This window comes from Gorilla gorilla, chromosome 15 (assembly GCF_029281585.2).
Source record: "Gorilla gorilla gorilla isolate KB3781 chromosome 15, NHGRI_mGorGor1-v2.1_pri, whole genome shotgun sequence".
In the NCBI taxonomy this organism is placed as follows: domain Eukaryota; kingdom Metazoa; phylum Chordata; class Mammalia; order Primates; family Hominidae; genus Gorilla; species Gorilla gorilla.
Genome location: NC_073239.2, coordinates 75,066,125 through 75,088,044, shown reverse-complemented (window position 1 = coordinate 75,088,044; position 21,920 = coordinate 75,066,125). Strand labels below are relative to the sequence as shown.

General features: G+C 40.3%; 1 protein-coding gene across 3 annotated transcripts in view; it reads left to right on the top strand.

The window, feature by feature from the left end:
- Positions 1 to 21,920, top strand: part of ARMH4 (armadillo like helical domain containing 4) — a 146,950-nt gene that overhangs the window by 12,386 nt on the left and 112,644 nt on the right. For all 3 annotated transcript variants that reach the window (XM_055361904.2, XM_055361905.2, XM_055361907.2), the window contains exons 2-4: positions 1,326 to 2,750; positions 7,409 to 7,660; positions 9,055 to 9,264. In XM_055361904.2, coding sequence (XP_055217879.1) covers positions 1,382 to 2,750; positions 7,409 to 7,660; positions 9,055 to 9,264 — 1,831 coding nt within the window. In that variant the 5' untranslated portion in view covers positions 1,326 to 1,381. The remainder of the gene's footprint in view (positions 1 to 1,325; positions 2,751 to 7,408; positions 7,661 to 9,054; positions 9,265 to 21,920) is intronic.

Below are 21,920 nucleotides of genomic sequence, written 5' to 3'. Positions count from 1 at the left end.
TTTGTATTTTTATCAGAGATGGGGTTTCACCACGTTGGCCAGGCTTGTCTCAAACTCCTGACCTCAAGTGATCTGCTGGCCTCGGCCTCCTAAAGTGCTGGGATTACAGGTGTGAGCCACTGCGCCTGGTCTGGGGTCTCTTTTTTTTTTTTTTGAGATGGAGTTTTGCTCTTGTTGCCTAGGCTGTAGTGCAATGACACGATCTCAGCTCACAGCATCCTCTGCCTTCCGGGTTCAAGCGATTCTCTCGCCTCAGCCTCCTGAGTAGCTGAGATTACAGGTGCCCACGCCCACTCCCACTCCCAGCTAATTTTTGTATTTTTAGTAGAGATGGAGTTTCACCATGTTGGCCAGGCTGGTCTCTAACTCCTGACCTCAGGTGATCCACCCATGTCGGCCTCCAAAGTGCTGGGATTACAGGTGTGAGCCACTGTGCCTGGTTCTGGGGTCTCTTTTATAAGGGCACAAATCCCATTCACGAGGGTTCTGTCCTCATGAAGTCATCACTTCTCAAAGGGCTCACTTCCTAATACCACCATGTTGCTGATTAGGTTTCAACACATGAATTCTGGGGGCCACAAACATTCAGACTGTGGCAACACTTAAAAAGTTATTTGAATGAATGTGTAAGACTTACTTTTTATTTCTTGGACATGTTGCTATTTCTTTTTTTTTTTTTTTTTTTTTTGAGACGGAGTCTCGCTTTGTCACCCAGGCTGGAGTGCAGTGGCTCGACCTCGGCTCACTGCAAGCTCCGCCTCCCGGGTTCACGCCATTCTCCTGCCTCAGCCTCTCCGAGTAGCTGGGACTACAGGCGCCCGCCACCACGCCCGGCTAATTTTTTGTATTTTTTTAGTAGAGACGGGGTTTCACCGTGGTCTCGAACTCCTGACCTCGTGATCCGCCCGCCTCGGCCTCCCAAAGTGCTGGGATTACAAGCGTGAGCCACCGCGCCCGGCCGACATGTTGCTATTTCTACAGTCATTTGACTACATGGTTAATAGAGGAATTTGGAGAGAATATTGCAAATGTGACTTCAAGGGTAAATTATTTCAAGTAGGTATTTAAGAAACAACGAACTTAATACTTGAACTGTGTGTACCTTTTTCTAGGGAACCTCAAGTTAAATCAGCAAAATTCAGCTGGGAAAAATGAACTGGGTTATCCATGTCTCAAAGGTACAAAGAAATAGAACAGTCCTCTCCTACCTACCATCTCTGTGTATTATAAAATCAAGGAGATTATTTTACTTATGGTTTAATTTAAGGAGACTTATTTACAACATGTATTTATATGACAGTTTGATATGCTTTATTTTTCTGCAGGATTCAATTACTGGACTTGTCAACTCTGCCAGTGTACGTGCCATTTCTCTTCCACTATGAGTGGACCGATTGTATTGCACATTTGTATGGCTTTCTGTAGCCTTCTGCTTTTCAACGTTGCCACACAATGTCTGGCCTTCCCCAAAATAGAAAGGAGGAGGGAGATAGCACATGTTCATGCGGAAAAAGGGCAGTCCGATAAGATGAACACCGATGACCTAGAAAATAGCTCCGTTACCTCAAAGCAGACTCCCCAACTGGTGGTCTCTGAAGATCCAATGATGGTGTCAGCAGGACCATTGGCAACATCATTAAATAAAGCATTCTCGATTAACAAAGAAACCCAGCCTGGACAAGCTGGGCTAACGCAGACTGAACGCCCTGGTGTTTCCACTGCTACTGAGTCAGGTGTCCCCTCAGCTGAAGAAGTATTTGGTTCCAGCCAGCCAGAGAGAATATCTCCTGAAAGTGGACTTGCCAAGGCCATATTAACCATTGCTATCACTGCGACTCCTTCTCTGACTATTGATGAAAAGGAGGAACTCCTTACAAGCACTAACTTTCAGCCCATTGTAGAAGAGATCACAGAAACCACAAAAGGTTTTCTGAAGTATATGGATAATCAATCATTTGCAACTGAAAGTCAGGAAGGAGTTGGTTTGGGACATTCACCTTCATCCTATGTGAATACTAAGGAAATGCTAACCACCAATCCAAAGACTGAGAAATTTGAAGCAGACACAGACCACAGGACAACTTCTTTTCCTGGTGCTGAGTCCACAGCAGGCACTGAGCCTGGAAGCCTCACCCCTGATAAGGAGAAGCCTTCGCAGATGACAGCTGATAACACCCAGGCTGCTGCCACCAAGCAACCACTCGAAACTTCCGAGTACACCCTGAGTGTTGAGCCAGAAACTGATAGTCTGCTGGGAGCCCCAGAAGTCACAGTGAGTGTCAGCACAGCTGTTCCAGCTGCCTCTGCCTTAAGTGATGAGTGGGATGACACCAAATTAGAGAGTGTAAGCCAGATAAGGACCCCCAAGCTTGGAGACAATGAAGAGACTCAGGTGAGAACGGAGATGTCTCAGACAGCACAAGTAAGCCATGAGGGTATGGAAGGAGGCCAGCCTTGGACAGAGGCTGCACAGGTGGCTCTGGGGCTGCCTGAAGGGGAAACACACACAGGCACAGCCCTGCTAATAGCGCATGAGAATGAGAGATCACCTGCTTTCACCGATCAAAGTTCCTTTACCCCCACAAGTCTGATGGAAGACGTGAAAGTTTCCATTGTGAACTTGCTCCAAAGTACGGGAGACTTCACGGAATCCACCAAGGAAAACGATGCCCTGTTTTTCTTAGAAACCACTGTTTCTGTCTCTGAATATGAGTCTGAGGCAGACCAACTGTTGGGAAATACAATGAAAGGTAAAAGAAAGAAAAAGAAAAACAAACTTTGGTTTAATTTGGAAACTTTCAATTTTTTTTTTAATGGCAATTTAGAAATAGGTTGAAGTTTTAATGAAAAGCAGGCCAGGTGCAGCAGCTCATGCCTATAATCCCAGCATTTTGGGAGGCTGAGGTGTGAGGATTGCTTGAGCCCAGGAGTTCGAGACCAGCCTGGGTGATATAGTGAGACCTCTTCTCTGAAAAAGAATAAAAAAATGAAATTTAAAAAATAAAAAGAAAAGCAGAAGCATACAAATACATCATCTATTTTATATAAAAATTACACCCAATTCCTGTAATCCCAGCACTTTGGGAGGCCAAGGCAGGCGCCTCACTTGAGGTCAGGAGTTCGAGACCAGCCTGGCCAACATGGTGAAACCCCATCTCTATTAAAATACAAAAATTAGCTGGGCGTGGTAGCAGGTGCCTGTAATCCCAGCTACTCAGGAGGCTGAGGCAGGAGAATCACTTTGACCTGGGAAGGCGGAGGTTGCAGTCAGCCAAGATTGCACCACTGCACTCCAGCCTGGGTGACAAGAGTGAAACTCCCTCTCAAAAAAGAAAAAGAAAAAAAAATTACACCCAAATATAAATCCTGCCTATAGACCAGTGTTCTTTAACTGGGGATAGTTTTATTTTGCTTTCCCCTTCCCCCAGGGGACATTTAGCAATGTTTGGAGACATTTTTAGTTGTTAGAACTGAGGGGTGCTAAGATATTGTTAAATATCTTAGACTACGTAGGACAGCCCCCCATAACAAAGAATTATCCCAGCTAACATGTTAATAGCACTGAGGTTGAAAAACCCTGATACTATTATTTTTATTTTAGACTAATATTTTTCAAACATTTTACTATGAAAATGTATAAATATACTAGAAAATGTGAAAGAATTAGCTATATGTTTAAACTGTAATAATGTTGGATACTTACATACACATTGTTGTAAAATATGCTCACATCCCTTACATTTCTTACAAAAAAAGCTTTAGGTAAGTACTGCAGTTATCTCATAGTATTAACTATGAATTTTCTAACTTTGTTTTCCTAAAAAGAAAACATTTAGAAATAAGGAAGGGGGTAGGGTGGAAGATAAATCATCTGCTTGCTTGGTTCTGCATTTTCTACTTTCTTTTGGCCTTTGCATCCGTGAATATTATAAGCTGGAAAGCCTTCTATTTGTTGTTGATGGATAATGGTTTTCTTTTATTATGGGTAGTTGGACAGATAACAACATTGGGAAGGAAAAGCTTAGTGTAATGTATACATGCTCATTCCAAATTGTTTTGGAACATGTACAAAGTGTTACTTCAGCCAAGTAGCCCAATTAATAGAAAATATCAAATCAGTAATATGTTTTATAAGGTGTTGAGATTGAATTAAAATGGTGAAAGATCACTTGATAAATGACAAAAGAAAGATTGAATTTTACATGTCTAATTCATTTTTATTTAAAGACCCAGTATGCTGTTCAGTTTTCATAGAAGCTTCCATAAAATGTCTTGTAAGTTGGTTTTTACATGGAGTTGGGTTCACATGGCCATGAAGACCTTAGATATGACTGAGCAACAAGTTTACTTCAGTTCTTCATAGAACTTTTACTTTTGGAGCATTAAGTCATATAGCCCCAGATTGTTCACTGCACAATTGAATCCATGATTCTTATGTACTAAACTTTATTAGCTTCTATTAGTACAGCCTAAAAAGTAAAATGGAATTGGTAACTTCCTGATTATTTTGGTTTTTGAATATGGTTCTTAGTCATAATTGCCTCAGCAAATTATAATCTTTTAAAAGGCCACTTCTTTTAATTTCTAGCACATAGCACAATTCCTGGCACATAGTAGGAACTCGATAAATATGTTTTCAATTAATTTACAAATGAGGATATAGAACCATTCAGACTGGAGTTATCCAGTGTGATTGCCTACCTTACCCAAAATCAATCAAACAACTTCTAAATGTTCTTTGTACCAAGAGGAACAGTCGAGTTATTACTTTTGTTTTACTTTTTTTTTTGTCCCATAGAGTTAAAAGGAATGGGAAAGATTGCAATTATTGACAGCCGTTGTTATAGAATAGCCAAAATGTTTTACTACTCATTTTCAGGTGATCGTAAGTATTTTTTCTGAAGTAAACAACTTAAATGCTAATCATTTAGAGTCCAGGGACCACTTAGGACATTATCTTCTTCAGAATATGCAATGATTTCTTGGTGTTTTTAGATATTATTAACAGATGGGTATGTTGAGATGATAGTCAGTCCTTTGAGTCAGTTAGCTGCTTCAACTGAAGATCAGGTTTTAAAAATACTATATAATTATTTTTTCTCCTACATGAAGTAGGAAGAATGAGAGATGTTAGGAAACTTTAAAGTTTATTTTAAAAAATTTTATTACTATTTCTAGTTCTCACTTTTCTTTGTCTAACAGCAATTATTTATTCAAGATACTATGCATTTTGACATTTCTTGCTATTTCATAAAATTACAAATAGCGCCTGCATATTTATTTTTGTATATATGTTCTCAAAAGTGTTCATTATTCTTTCAAAAATGAGGGCAACATAGAGAACACCTACTGCTTAAAATGGTAAAACTATATGTTATTGTCTTCTTGTGGCAAACAGAGCATTGCCCTATGTGCTAGAGGTACAGAAAGACAATGAATCCTGGCTCTCTAGGGATTTACAGTAATATTGGAGAAAGGAAAAAAAGAGAGACAAAATTCAAACAATGGTATAGAGTGCAAATATGAAGCTCATGTGAGAACCTTACCCTAACTCACATTGTTTGCCTGTAACCAGGTATATTAATCCATCAAACGTAAAAATCTCTTCAATTCAAAAGGAAAAATAGTGTTAACTGGATGAGTACCAAGAAAAGGAACTGCTTATAGTGAAAAACAAACAAATACACATTATTTTAAAGCAAATACATTGTTTACAAGGCAACTTTTTTTTTAAAGTAATAGGATATGCCATGATGTCATTAATAAAAAAATTTTTTTTTTTTTTTTTTGAGACGAAGTCTCCCTCTGTCATCTAGGCTGGAGTGTAGTGGCGTGATCTCAGGTCATTGCAACCTCCGCCTCCTGGGTTCAGGCAATTCTCCTGCCTCAGCCTCCCGGGTGGCTGGGATGACAGGAATGTGCCACTATGCCCCGGCTAATTTTGTTGTGTTTTTAGTAGAGATGGGGTTTCACAATATTGGCCAGGCTGGTCTCGAACTCCTGACCTTGTGATCCTCCCGCCTCAGTCTCCCAAAGTGCTGGTATTACAGGCGTGAGCCACCGCACCCGGCCTGTCATTAATAAAACTTTGAGAAACCCTTTTAAAGCTATCCCTAGAATGTTATTTTTCATTGTATAACTTACTGATCTTGCTAAAATACTTAGTATCTAGAACTAATATTTTAAAAAAGAGAGACAATAAGGTTTTCAAGAAATTAAGTTTTTAGTAGTTGTTCTGTACAGAGTTTGAAATTTCTAGCATAGCCCCTTCATAAGAAGAGGGCAAATCTTGACTTATAAGTAGTCTGTTGAAGGCAAAACATTTATATGATCTGAAGAGAAAGCAGAGTATTATTATAAACAGTCTTTAATACTGTATTTGAGGGAATTATAATGTTGTAAAGAAAATGGACCTGTGACAGATAATGTCATACCCTGCCAGTTCTATTCATTTCCTTTTCTGATCTGAAAGCAAATGCACACCTTCTACAGAGGCCTCTCCAAGTTGTTCCTTGGGCATAGTTAGTACAGTGGTTAAGGGTGCTGGCAATGTGAACAAAGGCATGCTCCTTAGCTTTTCTAAACCTAAGTTCTGTAAAGTGGAGTTATAATAGCTGGTAATTATTGAATACTTACCAAATACTAGGTGTTTTACTTGTGTTATCTAATCTTTGTAGTAACTCTGTGAGATAGATACTATTATTATCCCCATTTTATAGCTGAGGAAACTCAAGGCCCACATATGTGAAATAATTTGTTCATGCTCACACAGCTAGTAAGTGACTAAGGCAGGTTGGCTCTGGAACCTGCATTCCTGAGCACTATGATGCAGCTTCTGTGGAATGATATTAGTACCTATCTCCCTGTAGTACATATGGGAGGATGCATACTTAAGATACTGTATGTCACGCACTTCGCATGGTGTTTAACATAGAAACTCAGTAAATATTAGTTATTGTAATTATTACTCCTTTATTTTAAAATGTGAGCTTCCCTTGACCCTCCAGAAATGCAAATGTGAAAATTAATACACTGTATACAAATGTTTCTGAGAGTTTTTGAGTGTAACTTAGTTCTGTATAATTTGTTTCTTAACAAACTGATTATATTGACATTCAAACATGTGCCTGAAAGGGAGCTCAGCAATTGATCTTCCTACTTTGTTTTAGATTTCATTTTAGCTTTTTCCATGAACTTCTTTATCTCTGTTGTAGATTGATTCACAGCTACTGAAAGCGTGACAGAGAAAACATTTATTTACTGTCATTTTACTTCTGAGTTCTCTCTTTGCTTCCCCAGTTCCTGAAATAGCATCTGCTCCCCTCCCACCAAGTTTTTAATCATATCATGATTTTTTTTTTTTTAAATAGGGATTTGGTCTATTTTTAAATGTTTTGCCCCCTTTAAGGCATCATCACTCAAGAGATGACAACAGCTGTTCAAGAGCCAGATGCCACTTTATCCATGGTGACACAAGAGCAGGTTGTTACCCTCGAGCTTATCAGAGACAGTGGCAAGACTGAGGAAGAAAAGGAGGACCCCTCTCCTGTGTCTGACGTTCCTGGTGTTACCCAGCTGTCAAGAAGATGGGAGCCTCTGGCCACTACAATTTCAACTACAGTCGTCCCTTTGTCTTTTGAAGTTGCTCCCACTGTGGAAGGTCTGTAAGGGAGGATATTGGACTCTGTTTTGGGGGTGGATCTCTTCTGTTAAGTGGACTAGGAATAGAATGAGTGAGGCAGCCGACATTGCCATCAGCGCGCGCGTGCGTGCACGTACACACACACACACACACACACACACACACACACACACACACACCTTTACCTGGAAAGGGGTGTGAACTCTGTCTTGTTTGAAGAGGTGTGGCAGAGCCTTAAAAGGACAAGGGTTGGCCGGGCGCAGTGGCTCACGCCTGTAATCCCAGCACTTTGGGAGGCTGAGGCAGGTGGACCACGAAGTCAGGAGATTGAGACCATCCTGGCCAACGTGGTGAAACCCCGTCTCTACTAAAAATACAAAAAATTACCCAGGCGTGGTGGCGGGCGCCTGTAGTCCGAGCTACTCGGGAGGCTGAGGCAGGAGAATGGTGTGAACCCGGGAGGCGGAGCTTGCAGGGAGCGGAGATCGCACCACTGCACTCCAGCTTGGTGACAGAGCGAGACTCCGTGCCAAAAAAAAAAAAAAAAAAAAAAAGGACAAGGGTTTAGTTTGTAAGTAAGGTCTCCTGGTGGCTCACCTCTGGGTCCTCAAAGGCCAGACCCCCTGAGAAGGCTCTTCCTGTTTGGCAACTCTGCTGCTAGGAGCCGGGGGGGTGAGGTGAAAAAAGCATGGACCTGAATTTGAATCGCAACTTTGGCTTTCACTAATATTGTAGCCTCAAGCTAAGTTTCTTAACTTCAGTAAGCTTTGGTTTGTTCACCTCTAAATAATGCCTATCTGTTTTATAGGTTATTTTAAGAATTTGAAATCATGTCTACAAAGTGCTTTCTATATAGGAGGCTCTCAAATGCGCTGATCTCTTAAAGGCAGTGAAGTTTTCAAATCTATGTGAAAGCTACTGCTGTTCTAGAGTCTCTGGACTTGGGAATTCCTGGGGCTATATTTGGCTGCTTTTAAATTGACATTCCAGACCCAGATCTAGGCTCTTACTCTATGACTTGATTTTGAGAAAGACGCTCGGTCTTTCCAAAGTAGTCTTTGAAATACAGTTTAATATATTTTTGTTCATTATTTTATCTTTGGCAATACAAAATATAAAATCTTACAACATCCATAATATTGCCAATAGAATAAATGGGAGATTAAAATTTAAAAACAAAGTTCTGATTAGAGATAATACATTTTCCTGTAAGACAATACATTTTCCTGAAAGTCTTTGCTTTGGGGAGTTGGATTAATACGATATGGGAAAGGAGAGCTGACCCAAGTGCCAAACTTGCTGTATTGTATGATATTGGTTTAATCATTTCTTGCCTAAAAAGTGAAAGCACTTGCTTACATTTGCCATAATGATTATCTTGTGGGTCAAGTCCTGTCTGTTGTGTTTGGCAGAACAAATGGACACAGTCACAGGGCCAAATGAGGAGTTCACACCAGTTCTGGGATCTCCAGTGACAGCCCCTGGAATAATGGTGGGGGAACCCAGCATTTCCCCTGCACTTCCTGCTTCGGAGGCGTCCTCTGAGAGAAGAACTGTTGTTCCATCTATTACTCGCGTTAATACAGCTGCCTCATATGGCCTGGACCAACTTGAATCTGAAGGTATTCATGCTTTGAAGGGGATCTTTTCAAGGACTGGTTGAGTGAGTCACTGAGCAAGTGTTTTTGAGAAAGAATTAAGTAGGAGTATATTCAATCTGCAGTATAGATCAGAGGACAGTAAACTACACCTGGGCCAAATCTGGCCTGCCACTTGTTTTTGAATGGTTTGTAAGCTAAGAATGGTTTTTACATTTTGAAATGATTGAAAAAAAATTCAAAAGAAGAATAATATTTTGTGACATAGAAAAGTTATAAGAATTCAAATTTCAGTGTTCATAAATAAAGCTATATTGGAACACAGCCATACTAATTCATTTTCATATGTGTGTGGCTGCTTTTGTGCCATAGCAGCAGAATTAAGAAGCTGTGACAGAGACTCAGTGGCCCACAAAGCCTGAAACATTTATGATAGGGCCCTTTATAGAGCGAGCTTGCTGACTCTGCTATGGATCTGTGGTTCTCAACTATAGTTGACCATTAGAGTTACCTTGGAGAGCTTTTGAAACATCCCAGTGCCTGAATCACTCTCCAGTGATTCAGATTAAGATGGTGGGGGGTGGAATCTGGCATCAGCATTTTAAAAGACTGCCTTAGATGATTTCAGTATTCAAGCTGGATTGAGAATACTAGGTTAAGATGGAGATGTTGAGTTTCCCCACCAGATTTTCTTGGTTGCAAGTTTTAATGTGGGGTGTATTTTAACAGCATTGCTCTGGTTGTTAATGCTGGGTTATTCTCCCTTAGTAACATCTCTGGGTTAGTCTGTGCTACTATTTGGAGATAGGCAGTTTCTTTATTTACTAAGACCAAGAAATTCATGCCAAATTGTACTTTCCAAGACATTGGCTTTGAGCATGTAAAAGAAACTTGAGGCACGGCTGCCTATCAACAAATAAGACTAGAAATATGACACATAGTCACGTAATTAATCAGCATTTTGGCAGGTGAATAGTTCCTGGCTGGAGATACAAAATGTCCAGAGATTTATAGTGCAGAATTTCTTAAACTAATCTGGAACACTGGTAAGCTTTTGGGTACTCAATTAGCCATGTGTTTGCTGCAGTAAAAGACATAGGATGTGCTATTATTTTTTTTTGTCTAAAGCAGGGAAGGAGGTTGAGCTAGGTTTGCAGCTGACTCTGGTGCAGACTTTCTGGGTAACACTGGTTGGCTGCTGACAGAGGAACATGACATTTTAGGAGCAGTGTGGAGAATTCCACAGTAGAAGCCTGGTTTAAGAAACAGATCAAAGTGGGCTCAAAGGCTAACAGCTCTTGCATTCCACATTAAGATAAATACTGTATGACTTTGAGTTTAGCGTCTCATATTAACTGTCTGCTCTCCTTGATACCATCTGGAAAAAGCAGGTTTCCCTAAATTAACCTGAGTTAGACATGACAGCTTTACCCAGCAGGGCTCATTAAATCAGAGAGAAAAAAAATATTTGTGAATAATCCATACTTGTGAAACTGCAGTAACTTTCTAAATTTAGTAGATGATGGCAGTTGTATTGAAATATGTTAGAATTTTCTGACATGCCTAAGGTGTCCTGGGGTTTTAGTTCTTTTCTTCTACACAATTCAATTTTGCTACTTTTTGATAATATATTTTGTTAGTTTTTGATCTAAATTATCCTTGTCATGGGTTACAAAAATATTTTTGGTCAAAAGATATTATTTTTGCTACATTGTTGGGCTTAGGATTTTGAATTAGCACATTTTTACTCGTAAATGCCAAGGAGTACAACTTATGTTTAATTAGTATACGTTAATAATACCACTGTTAGTTTTATGCTGGTGCTTCTAGTCCTCCGAAAGCTGAATTGACTACACTGATTTAAACAAATCAACCTACTAGACTCCTGGATGTATTGGAGGCCTCTATTTTCAATGCATGTTTTTCTACCTTGCCCGGGAATATAAGTGCAGCTTGAAGCTTTGACTGGGTGAAACATTTTAATTCTTCCATAAGCTTATGCCTAGAGGCAGGTAATTTTTTTTCTTATCTAGAACCCTGTATTACTTACGTCAGGTTAGCAGCCTTTCTTGTTTTAGTCTTTGTGATGAGTTTATATGTTATTTTAATATCTTCCTTTTTCACTAGGGGGCAGGAGCATTTCTCTGGGAAATGAGGTACTTTTCTCCATGGGATTTGGAAAGGGACATCCTTTGTTAGACATTAGACACCAAAGAAGAATGAACCTTTATGGAAATTTCTGAATCCGCAGCTCTGTTTATCCTTTAAGAGATAACTAACAGCCCAAATCAGTCTAAAAATGATGTCTACTTGCACCCTGTCTTCTTCCCTGCTTCTCACATCTCTACAACATGATGATTGAGAGGGGGTATGAGTTTTCAAGGGCTGTCATAACTAAGTACCACAAACTGGGTGGCTTAAAACAACAGAAATTTATTCTCACGCAGTCTGGAGCCTGCAAGTTGGAAGTCAAGGTATAGGCAGGGCTTGCTCTCTCCAAAGCCTCTAGGGGAGGAACCCCAGGGTTTCCTTGGCTTGAGGCAGCATGACTCCAATCTATTCACATGGCCCTCTGTGTCTCTGTGCTCAAGTTTTCCTCGCTTTTTAAGAACACCAGTCATTGGATTAGGGCCCATCCTAATGACCTCATCTTAATTATGTATGCCAAGACCCTGTTTTCAAATATGGTCACATTCACTGGTACTACCGGTCAGGACTTGAACATACCATTTTGAGGGACACAATTCAACATGTAACAGGGGTCTGCTTCTGAGGAGTTTGCCAGCTGTCTGTGAAGACAGACATGCTACCTGAGTGATGTGAATTGGTAGAGTGGGAGAAGTTTTGGTGTGTTTTCCTTTTCTTAGTCACTGAAGAAAGCCTGCCTTGATAAGTGCCTGCCACCTTGTGCATATTTCAGTGGCTTTTATCTTGTCAGCAAAAATGCAGTTTGATTTTTGAAGGGATAATGCTTTATTTTTCACCTTGCCTGTTACATTTGATTTCTATGTATGACTTTTTTTTAGGGATAAATATTCTCACAATGATAAAAGCCTTATACTCATTTCAGGCATACCTCTACGAGAGCTGTATTTAGCAGCTTTGAAATACAAACATAACAAACATGTTCTTTTTATTCAAAATGGGATAATGACAAATTTTATACATATTTTATAACTGCATAAATTAATTTTTGGACATGATCTTTGTATAGGTTGATTTTCTTCTCTTGTTGAATATTAGTGTCTTTCCTGCTCTAAAATGCCAACTTAAAATTTCTGATTAGTCTTGAAAACATACTTGGAATTTATGTGGGTTAACTCTTTAAAATATTTTAGTACTAATATTTCTTACCTACTTAAAGAAGTCCCGCTTTCTGTATGTTAGCAATGTGTCTGAAGATATCTTCTTACTCTAAATAAATCAAACTTTTATTTTATTCTTTCTGTATACCCCCATGGAAGATGGAAATTAATCTGTGCTCTGAAGTGGTAATAATAATTCTGTAGAATGGAAGGTTGTTGCTTTGGCAGTTCCATATTCAGAAAAATCTATTGTGGGTCTATTTGTGTCAGATAGTAGGTTTCTAAGAACATATGGGAGATAAGAATATAAAAACAGAGATTTCTCAGATCTTGTGATTAAGTCTTTGATGGTCCTCCCTCCTACCCCCCGCACTTCTTCCCTTAATATTTGGAAGTCAATATCTGGGCCTTCCAGCTAGTGGGAAATGGGGAGCCAGTTGGTGCTTGCCATGGTGCAGACCACACAGAGACAGGAATACAGTGACAGGAACACTGAATTTGCTTGGACTCTTCTGGGTTAGCTCTTCTGCAAGAAAAAAGCAATTCCAGTGTTCCTCATCTGGGGAACTTGAATTCTTGATCCGATTGGTCTTATTTAATATCTTTCTGTGGGCATGCATGTTGAGTGTTGCGTATAATCTCATGATATTATCTCAACCCTGTATTAGTCTGTTCTCATGCTGCTAATAAAGACATACCCGAGACTGGGTAATTTATAAAGAAAAGGGGTTTAATAAAGTGAAAGAGGTTCCACATGGCTGGGGAGGCCTCACAATCATGGCGAAAGGCAAAGGAGTAGCAAAGTTACATCTTATATGACAGCAGGCAAGAGAGCTTGTATAGGGGAACTGCCCTTTATAAAACCATCAGATCTCTTGAGACTTATTCACTGTCATGAGAACAGCATGGGAAAGACCCACCTCCATGATTCAGTTACCTCCCACTGGGTCCCTCCCACGGCACATGGGGATTATGGGAGCTACAATTCAAGATGAAATTTGGGTGGGGACACAACCAAACCATATTAAATCCCCATTTCCTCATTTGTTTCAAAAGGCCCACTTATTATAGACCTTATGAAACAAACTCATAGTAATTGACTTGCTGGAGAATTACCTTTAACATAGAGATTTTTAATTCTTGGCTGGGCATGGTAGCTCACACCTGTAATCCCAGCACTTTGGGAGGTCGAGGCAGGTGGATCAGGGGGTCAGGAGATCGAGACCATCCCAGCTAACACAGTGAAACCCCACCTCTACTAAAAATACAAAAAATTAGCCAGGCATGGTAGCACGCACCTATAATCCCAGCCACACGGGAGGCTGAGGCAGCAGAATCACTTGAACCTGGGAGGCATAGGTTTCAGTGAGCCGAGATCACACCACTGCATTCCAGCCTGGGCAACAGAGCAAGATTCCATCTCAAAAAAAAAAAAAAAAATCCAATGGAGAAGCTATGTTTAACTTTCTTTAATAACTTAATTTTTTAAAATACAAAACCAAATATATCCTTTAACTACAGGTTTTTTCTTTTCTGACAGTTTTTATTTGCTTTTCTAAGACTGTTTTGTCTGTCTTTATATTTGATTTTTAAATGATTGCGTTTTTGACATTTTTTTCCCAGCCAGGCACCATACATGGGGCAGAAAGCTGTCATTATTTTGCCACTCATTGTTTAATCTATTTCAGAGATATCCATTTTCCTGCCTTCATGTGTGCACATGTGTGCATGCATGTGTATGTGTGTATTTAATATCATGGTTGTTTTTGTCCTCAGAGAACAATTCCAGTATTTATTTGCAGTGTCTCTTAATTTCCTCTGCTGAAGAGATAGTGGTATTATCTCTCTTTCCTTATCTGGGGTTTCTAGTTCTGTCCCCTTCTGCGTTCTTCTTTACTGATAACGGGAATTTCAGGAGAAAGTCATTTCTGACAAGTGTGCCTTCATTCAGGTGACTGAATGATATTCTTGGGAGTCTGGTGGCCTCATACTGAAGCCAATGTCTTTGTCTCTTTCTTTTATCATCGATCAGAAAAAAATTGGGAAATACATTGTTTAAGTAGCATTAGGGTGAAGTTTTTAAGATATTTTTCTTTTTTTTTTTGTAGTTGCAAGATTTAATAGAGGGAAGACAGAGCTCCCATACAAAGGGAGGGGACCCAAAGAGGGTAGCTGTTGCCGGCTTGAATGCCTGGGTTTATATCCCGATCATTGTCCCTCCCCCTGTGGTCTCAGGTGATAGATGATTGGCTATTTCTTTGCCTCCTGTTTTAGCCTAATTAGCGTTTTAGTGAGCTCTCTTTACTATCTGACTGGTTGGGTGTGAGCTAAGTTGCAAGCCCTGTGTTTAAAGGTGGATGTGGTCACCTTCCCAGCTAGGCTTAGGGATTCTCAATCGGCCTAGGAAACCCAGCTAGTCCTGTCTGTCAGTCCCCGCTCTCAACAGGAAAACCCAAGTGCTGTTGGGGAGGATGGCTGACGACCGTTCTAACTGCTTCCTGCTGAATTGGGGCATAGTAGGGATTGTGCAGTCGAGATTTCCTCGGGAGGAGTGCCTTTGATGTCATTAACATCAGAGCATTGGCTAGCAGGCCAGTCCAGGGGTGTGTGGTAGATTTTAGTCATGGACTGCATCTGGGGCTCCATTTGAAGAACGATTTGTAGTTTTACAGCTTTGATTCTGGAAGAGACAAACTTAACAAGGAGATTAAAGATACAGGGATTGAAATGTATGGCCTGCAGTGCAGGGGATTATTTCTTTGGCTTACTTCACAGGCCCTGACTATCTGCTTGATAGTTTTGAAAAGGCCTGGTCCAGTAAATAATAATTTGGCCATCTGATGGGTGCTATCAATGCCTAACTGAAAGGTTTGGTGAAGGTTTTTAAGTAATTTCTATTGGTTAGCTGCAGGCAAAAGTATTTTTCCTTCTTCGGTGGCTAGCCATCTGGAGAGGAGGAAAGTATGTCCTCGTGAGGTTCCCTATTCTATTTTTCCTGCTGAGTAGTGGGGCTTGGTTTCCTGGAGGGAATTACCCCATACTAGGGGTCCTTCTATAAGCATTTCAAATGGAGGGTCCTGCCTTGTGGCTCTTTTGGCTTCAATGTCCACTTGGCGGTTTCCTTCTATTTTCCTTTCCTTTCTGATGACCCCGGCAGTGTAAGACTGCCACCTCTTTAGGTTTCTGTACAGCCAATAATAATCTCCTAAAGACTTCCTGATGTTTGATAGGTGTTCCCTTGGAAGTTAGGAATTCCCTTTCTCTCCATATTGCTGCATGGGCATGGAGGACTAGGTAAGCATACTTAGAGTCTGTATATATATTTACCTTTTTTCCTTCTCTTAATTTTAGTGCCCAAGTGAGGGCTATTAGTTCTGCCAACTGAGCACTAGTTCCTGGAGTGAGGGGATTACTTTTAAGTATTCCATTATCACTGACCACTCCATACCTCACTTTTCAAAGTCCTTTTTCTACAAAGGAACTTCCATCAGTATACAAGCTGAGGTTGGGATCAGTCAAGGGAACCTCTAAAAGGTCCCCTCAAGCAGCGTAGGTTTGAGCAATTACTTGTTGACAGTTATGTTCTATCTTTTCTTTATTGTCTGGAAGAAATGTTGCTAGATTAAGAGTTGCACAAGTACGCAGTCACAGCACTGGCCCTTCAAGTAATAGAGCCTGATATTTAAGTAAATGGTTGTCTGACAGCCACAAGTCTCCTTTAGCAGTCAGTATGCCATTCACATCATGAGATGTCCACACAAGAAGATCTCTTCCCTGTATTATTTTAACTGCTTCAGATACTAAGACTGCTACTGCCACTACTACCCGTAAACAATGAGGCCAACCCTTTGCCACTACATCAATTTTCTTACTCAGGTATGCCATGGGTTGCAAGCTTGTCCCTTGGATCTGTGTAAGGACTCCTAGAGCTATTCCTGTTTTTTCTATGACATATAAAGAAAAGTCTTGCTCCGTTGGCAAGCTTAACACTGGGGCTTGGGTTAGGGCCTTCTTTAGGGCCTGGAAAGCTGCTTCTGCTTCAGGTGTCCACCTTACTAAATGGGTATTGGCTTTCTGAGTTTCCTTAATTAGTGTATATAATGGTCTGGCTATTTTGCTGTACCTGGGAATATCCATATTTGGCAGAAACCTGTTATGCCAAGGAACCCTCTTAGTTGCTTTAGGGTTTTGGGATGAGGGTAAGCCAGTATAGGCTGGATACGTTCCTCACCAAGGGCCTTGGTACCTTTGGATAATTTTAGCCCTAAGTATTTAACCTGCTGTGAGCAGTGCTGAGCCTTTGGTTTGGAAACCTTGTAGCCACAGGTAGCAAGGAAATTTAAGAGCGCTTGGGTGGCTTGATGGCACAAGGTTTCTGAACTGGCGGCTAAAAGTAAATCATCCATGTACTGAAGGACAAGAGTGTCCAAGTATGAGAATTGGCTCAAGTCTTGGGCTAATGCCTGGTCAAATAGATGGGGGCTATCCCTCAACCCTTGGGGTAAAACAGTCCAGGTGATTTGAGACGTTGGGTTTGAAGGATCTTCAAAGGCAAACAAGAATTGAGAGTCAGGATGTACAGGGATGCCGGAAAAGGCATCCTTAAGGTCCAGGACTGTAAACCACACTGCTTCCTCTGGTATTTGGGAAAGCAGAGTATAAGGGTTAGGTACAGCTGGGTCTAGAGGGACAACGGCCTCTAGACCTGCAATTGCAGGGGCTATTGCATGATTTCACTAGGCCTTGGGCTTTTAGGTCCTTAACAATCTTTTGGAGTCCTTGTTGAGCCTTGGGTCTAAGGGGGTACTGTCTTTGGTAGGGAAAGGAGGCAGAATCCTTTAGTTTAACTTGAACAGGACGAGCATTCTTTGCTCGTCCATATTGTCCTTCTGTTGCCAAGACTTCAGGATTAATTCCTTCCTCAAGCAGGGGATAACAAATGGGTGTTCCTTCTCCTATGTTCAGTTGTATAATGGCCCCTGCTTTTGCTAGAATGTCTCTCCCTAACAAGGGAGTGGGGCTTTCAGGCATAATTAGAAAAGCGTGTGAAAAGAGTAAAGCTCCTCAGTCACAACTTAGTGGCTGGGAGAAGTATCTAGTGACTGGCTGTCCTAGGACCCCTCGGATAGTGACAGATCTGGAGGACAGTTGTCCGGGACAGGAGAGTAAGACTGAGAAGGCTGTGCCAGTTTCCAGGAGACAGTTAACCTCCTGGCCTTCAATGGTGAAGCATACCTGGGGCTCTGTGAGGGTGATGGCATGGGCTGGCACTTGCCCCAGGCACCCTCAGTCCTGCTGCTGGATCATCTGGTTAGTGGTTTCTGACTCAGAGGACCTTCATCCCCTGGGGCAGTGGGCCTTCCAGTGATTCCCTCAACATAAGGGGCATGGACGAGGGGGCGGCTTACTTCTATTTGGACAATCTTTTTTAAAGTGTCCTTGTAGACCGCACTGGAAGCAAGCCCTATTAGGCATTCGATTTGCCCAGCTTTTCCCTTTTCCAGAGCCTCCAAAGTCCACTTGCCTGAGGGCCATGACTAAAGCGGTGGCCTTTTTTTTTTTTATACCATTTGTCCTGTTTCACCGCTCCTCCTGATCTCTATTATAAAAAACCGAGGTTGCTAAGTTCAATAGGGTTTCTAAGTTTTGCTCCGGGCCTAAGGTGGACTTTTGAAGTTTTTTTCTAATGTCTGTAGCTGACTGGGTGATAAACTTATCCTTTAAGATTAGTTGGCCTTCAATAGAGTCAGGTGTCAGGGAGGTATGCTTTCTCAATGCCTCCCTTAGTCTCTCTAGAAAGGCAGTAGGATTTTCTTCCTTTTCCTGTGTTATAGTGGACATCATTGAATAATTCATAGGCTTCTTCCTAGTTTTCCTTAGTCCTTCTAGCACGCAAGTTAGCAAAATCCCATCAGAAGGCCATATTTATAAAACCAAGTTTGAGTGATTTTTCCTTTGGTTGCTGCTGTGTGGTATATGATGTTAAAGATCAAGAAGAGTGTGATAGGCTTGAACTGTCTCCTGCTATTTGTGATTCTGTAGTGTGAGATTATGAATGTTCACTCTGTGTTAAGAATGGGCATGAGTATTGGCTTTTGTTCTTGGAAATGCTTTGGATTCTGATTTAACTTTGCCTCAATGACAGAGCCACTTAACTGATACACAGTGGAGATGACATGGAAAAGAGTATTCCATGGAATATGCCCTTCATTTGATTTTAATGGTGAACTCAGTGCTGGGTCTTTCTCCCCCAGTTGCCTGTTCTGTTGAATGGGAATTAAATAAAAAATAATTTTATAACTATTAACATGAACACATGAAACATCTAATACTTTTTGCCAAATATGTTAGGGAAGGATGAGGTTTCCTTTTCTTGTTTTCATTTTTGTGTCACTTTAAGTGTCTTATATGACAGATTATGAAACACAGAATTGCTGGTGATTTCAGTTATCAGTTGCCTCTTATGGTAAGTCATTTTGTTGTCTTTTCCTGAAATCATTGTGCTTTCTTTGGCATTTATGACAGAGCTCTATTCCTAAGTACCTGCATACTCTGTGGGTTAGTACATCCATTACTTGGCACTGAGAATGGTCATCACATTTGCTAATAATGCTCACATAGCCTGTGGTATTTCAAAAATATTTAAAATCAATATTGTGAGGTATTGCCATAAAGCTGTGTTCACAAATTCTGCTGTTGAAGAAAGATAACTGACATTTACTCTTGTTTTTCTGGTATGCTTTCCTGCCACAGGGAATTCATTTATTGGTATAATTGCAATTAAGTAAACCTTGTAGAGTTGGTTCCCCTCATCTATTTTTTTTGTGTGTGTGTGCCTTTTTTTTGCCAGTCCGGCACTGCTTAGTAAGCTTATCTTAGACACTCATAAAATTATACAGAATTATACATGATGATGAAAGGATTTAGCTTTGTACATATTCAGTGGTTTTATTTATTCTTTCAGTTATGTGTGCATTTAACAAGTATTTATTTGGCTATTCAGATGATCCCAAGAATAATTGGGGGTGGATCTTGCTCTTAAGGGAGCACAAGTGCTGGTAGAAGAGGTAAGATAGATATCTACAAAACAGAAATGCAACATATAAGTGAGGACTAAACTCTGATGTTTTAATCTTGACCAAATTCCTATCTAAGGGGTCTGGAGAGTCATGCCCTACAAATCATAAATTTTCATCAGATGGGTTTTATTTAACCCTATATATCGTGACTTACTTTCCAACTTGACTCTGGCATAACATTATGAGACAAGGAAGAAAATATAAATATTTTACCCCAAAACGTGTTTCTTTGCCATATGTTGAAATGGCCCTGCAAAGCGTCCTTTGTGGGGGAAAATGTGCTTCTGTAAAGAATCTCCATTAACGAAGCTAGATCTTTTTCTTCCTGACCCTCCCAATCCTAAAGAGATTAACTAAAATCTGAATAGGAAACATTTGTCACCTATTGTTTCTAAGGGCAGCCACTATAAGACTTCAAAAGAACTTTTGTCTCCACAATCTTTATCTTAACCTGAACATTCCCTTTCTATCAATCCCAGGTCTTCCTGACCACCTTGGGCACATGTTCTCACAACCTCCTGAGGGCTGTGTCATGGGCCATGGTTACTCATATTTGGCTCAGAATATATCTCTTCAAATATTTTACAGAGTTTGACTCTGTTCATCCACAGAAGGCAGAAAGGATCACAAAAAAAGGACTCTAAGTAAGAGTCAGGAGAGAAAAAGGACTCTATGAGTCAGGAGAGACTTTAGTTCCATCCTAGAAAAACACTGGATTGGTGTATACCCCTGTGTGTCTTTCTGTGTGTGTGTGTGTGTGTGTGTGTGTGGCATGGGGGAGTGTTTGTGTTATAGATTTGTGTATATATGTACAGTAATGTGCTGTATAATGAAGTTTTGGTCAACAACACACCTCATATATGATAGTGGTCCCATATGATTATAATATTGTACTTTTACTGTACCTTTTCTATGTTTAGATGCACAAATACTTACCACTGTGTTACAGTTGCCTACAGTATTCAGTACAGTAACATGCTATACATGTTTGGAGCCTAGGAGCAATAGGCTATACCTTATAGCCTACATGTGTAGTAGGTCTACACCTTCTATATTTGTGTATGTACACTCTATGATGTTTGCATCATGACGAAATCGCCTAATGACACATTTCTCAGAATGTATCCCCATTGTTAAGTGATGTACAACTGTATATTTATAATTTTATTGATAATTGTAGAAAAATGAGTGGGAACAAACCTAACAATATGGAAAAAATTCTAAAGAGTGGTGAATAGATACCATATACACCACACTAGCAATAAATTGTTTTATAGCTGTGCAATCAACCAAGTCATAGCTCACTGGTTAGATGAATTATTTCTTAAGAATAGCTTTTAACAACTGCAGCGGCTGCTTTTCCATGAAGAACAGGCAATCAGGTGCTCAGCCTCAGGCTAATAAATATCTAGTTTACAGTAAACTAGATATTTCTATAGAAAGAGATACATGTCGTTTTTGAGGATGATGTTCAGACTCCTGGCAAAAGGATTTGTTCTGACTGTTTAATCTGGGCACAGACTCCAGGGTTGAGAATCCCTGTGGGCAGTGGTCCAAGCAGGGCTTTCTATGTGTGGTGGCTTTTGTGCAGATGCTGAGGCAAACACGTAGCTTGGAACTATATGTGAGTGGTAGAAATTTCAAAGATATCTTAGATGCTTGCAGAAAATTAAGGCATTTTCAAAGGCATGATTTTTCAATATGAGGATAGACATATGTAAGTATTCTTTGATTGGTGCAAACATGAGAATTTTATTGCATTGGAGGACAAACAATTACAAACCTTAAATATGTATAGAATAATGTGTGGATAGTATCAACTACACTTTATCAAGCTGTATTCATAACCATGAAGTTGTTTTGCCATCGGACTACCTCTTAGCATTTAAATGAATGTGTATCCTTGAGGGAAAAGATTAGAAGAAAAATGTAATACACCAATTTAAATGACCTTACAAGATTTAAAAATTATCACACTTGGAAGCATTACATTGGTCCTGAAAGATTTACATTGATTTTGCACTCATTTACCAGGGCCTTTTCTTCTCCAGCCATTCTGCCTCCTTCTACATTGCTTATCTCTAGACACAATAGTCTACAGAAATTTCTTCTTCTATTAAAACAGCATAAAGAATCTGCAACGTTTTAGCAGCAGAAGGAGATTCTCCAGGTGGGCAGGAGCCTGGTGCTGCTCCCTCTGGATTTTTTTTAAGGTGTCTGCTTCACATGCTCTCTGAGGAATCCTGTTTCCTATTAAAACTCTGGCTCAGGAAGAGATGTACATCCTTTCACTTGT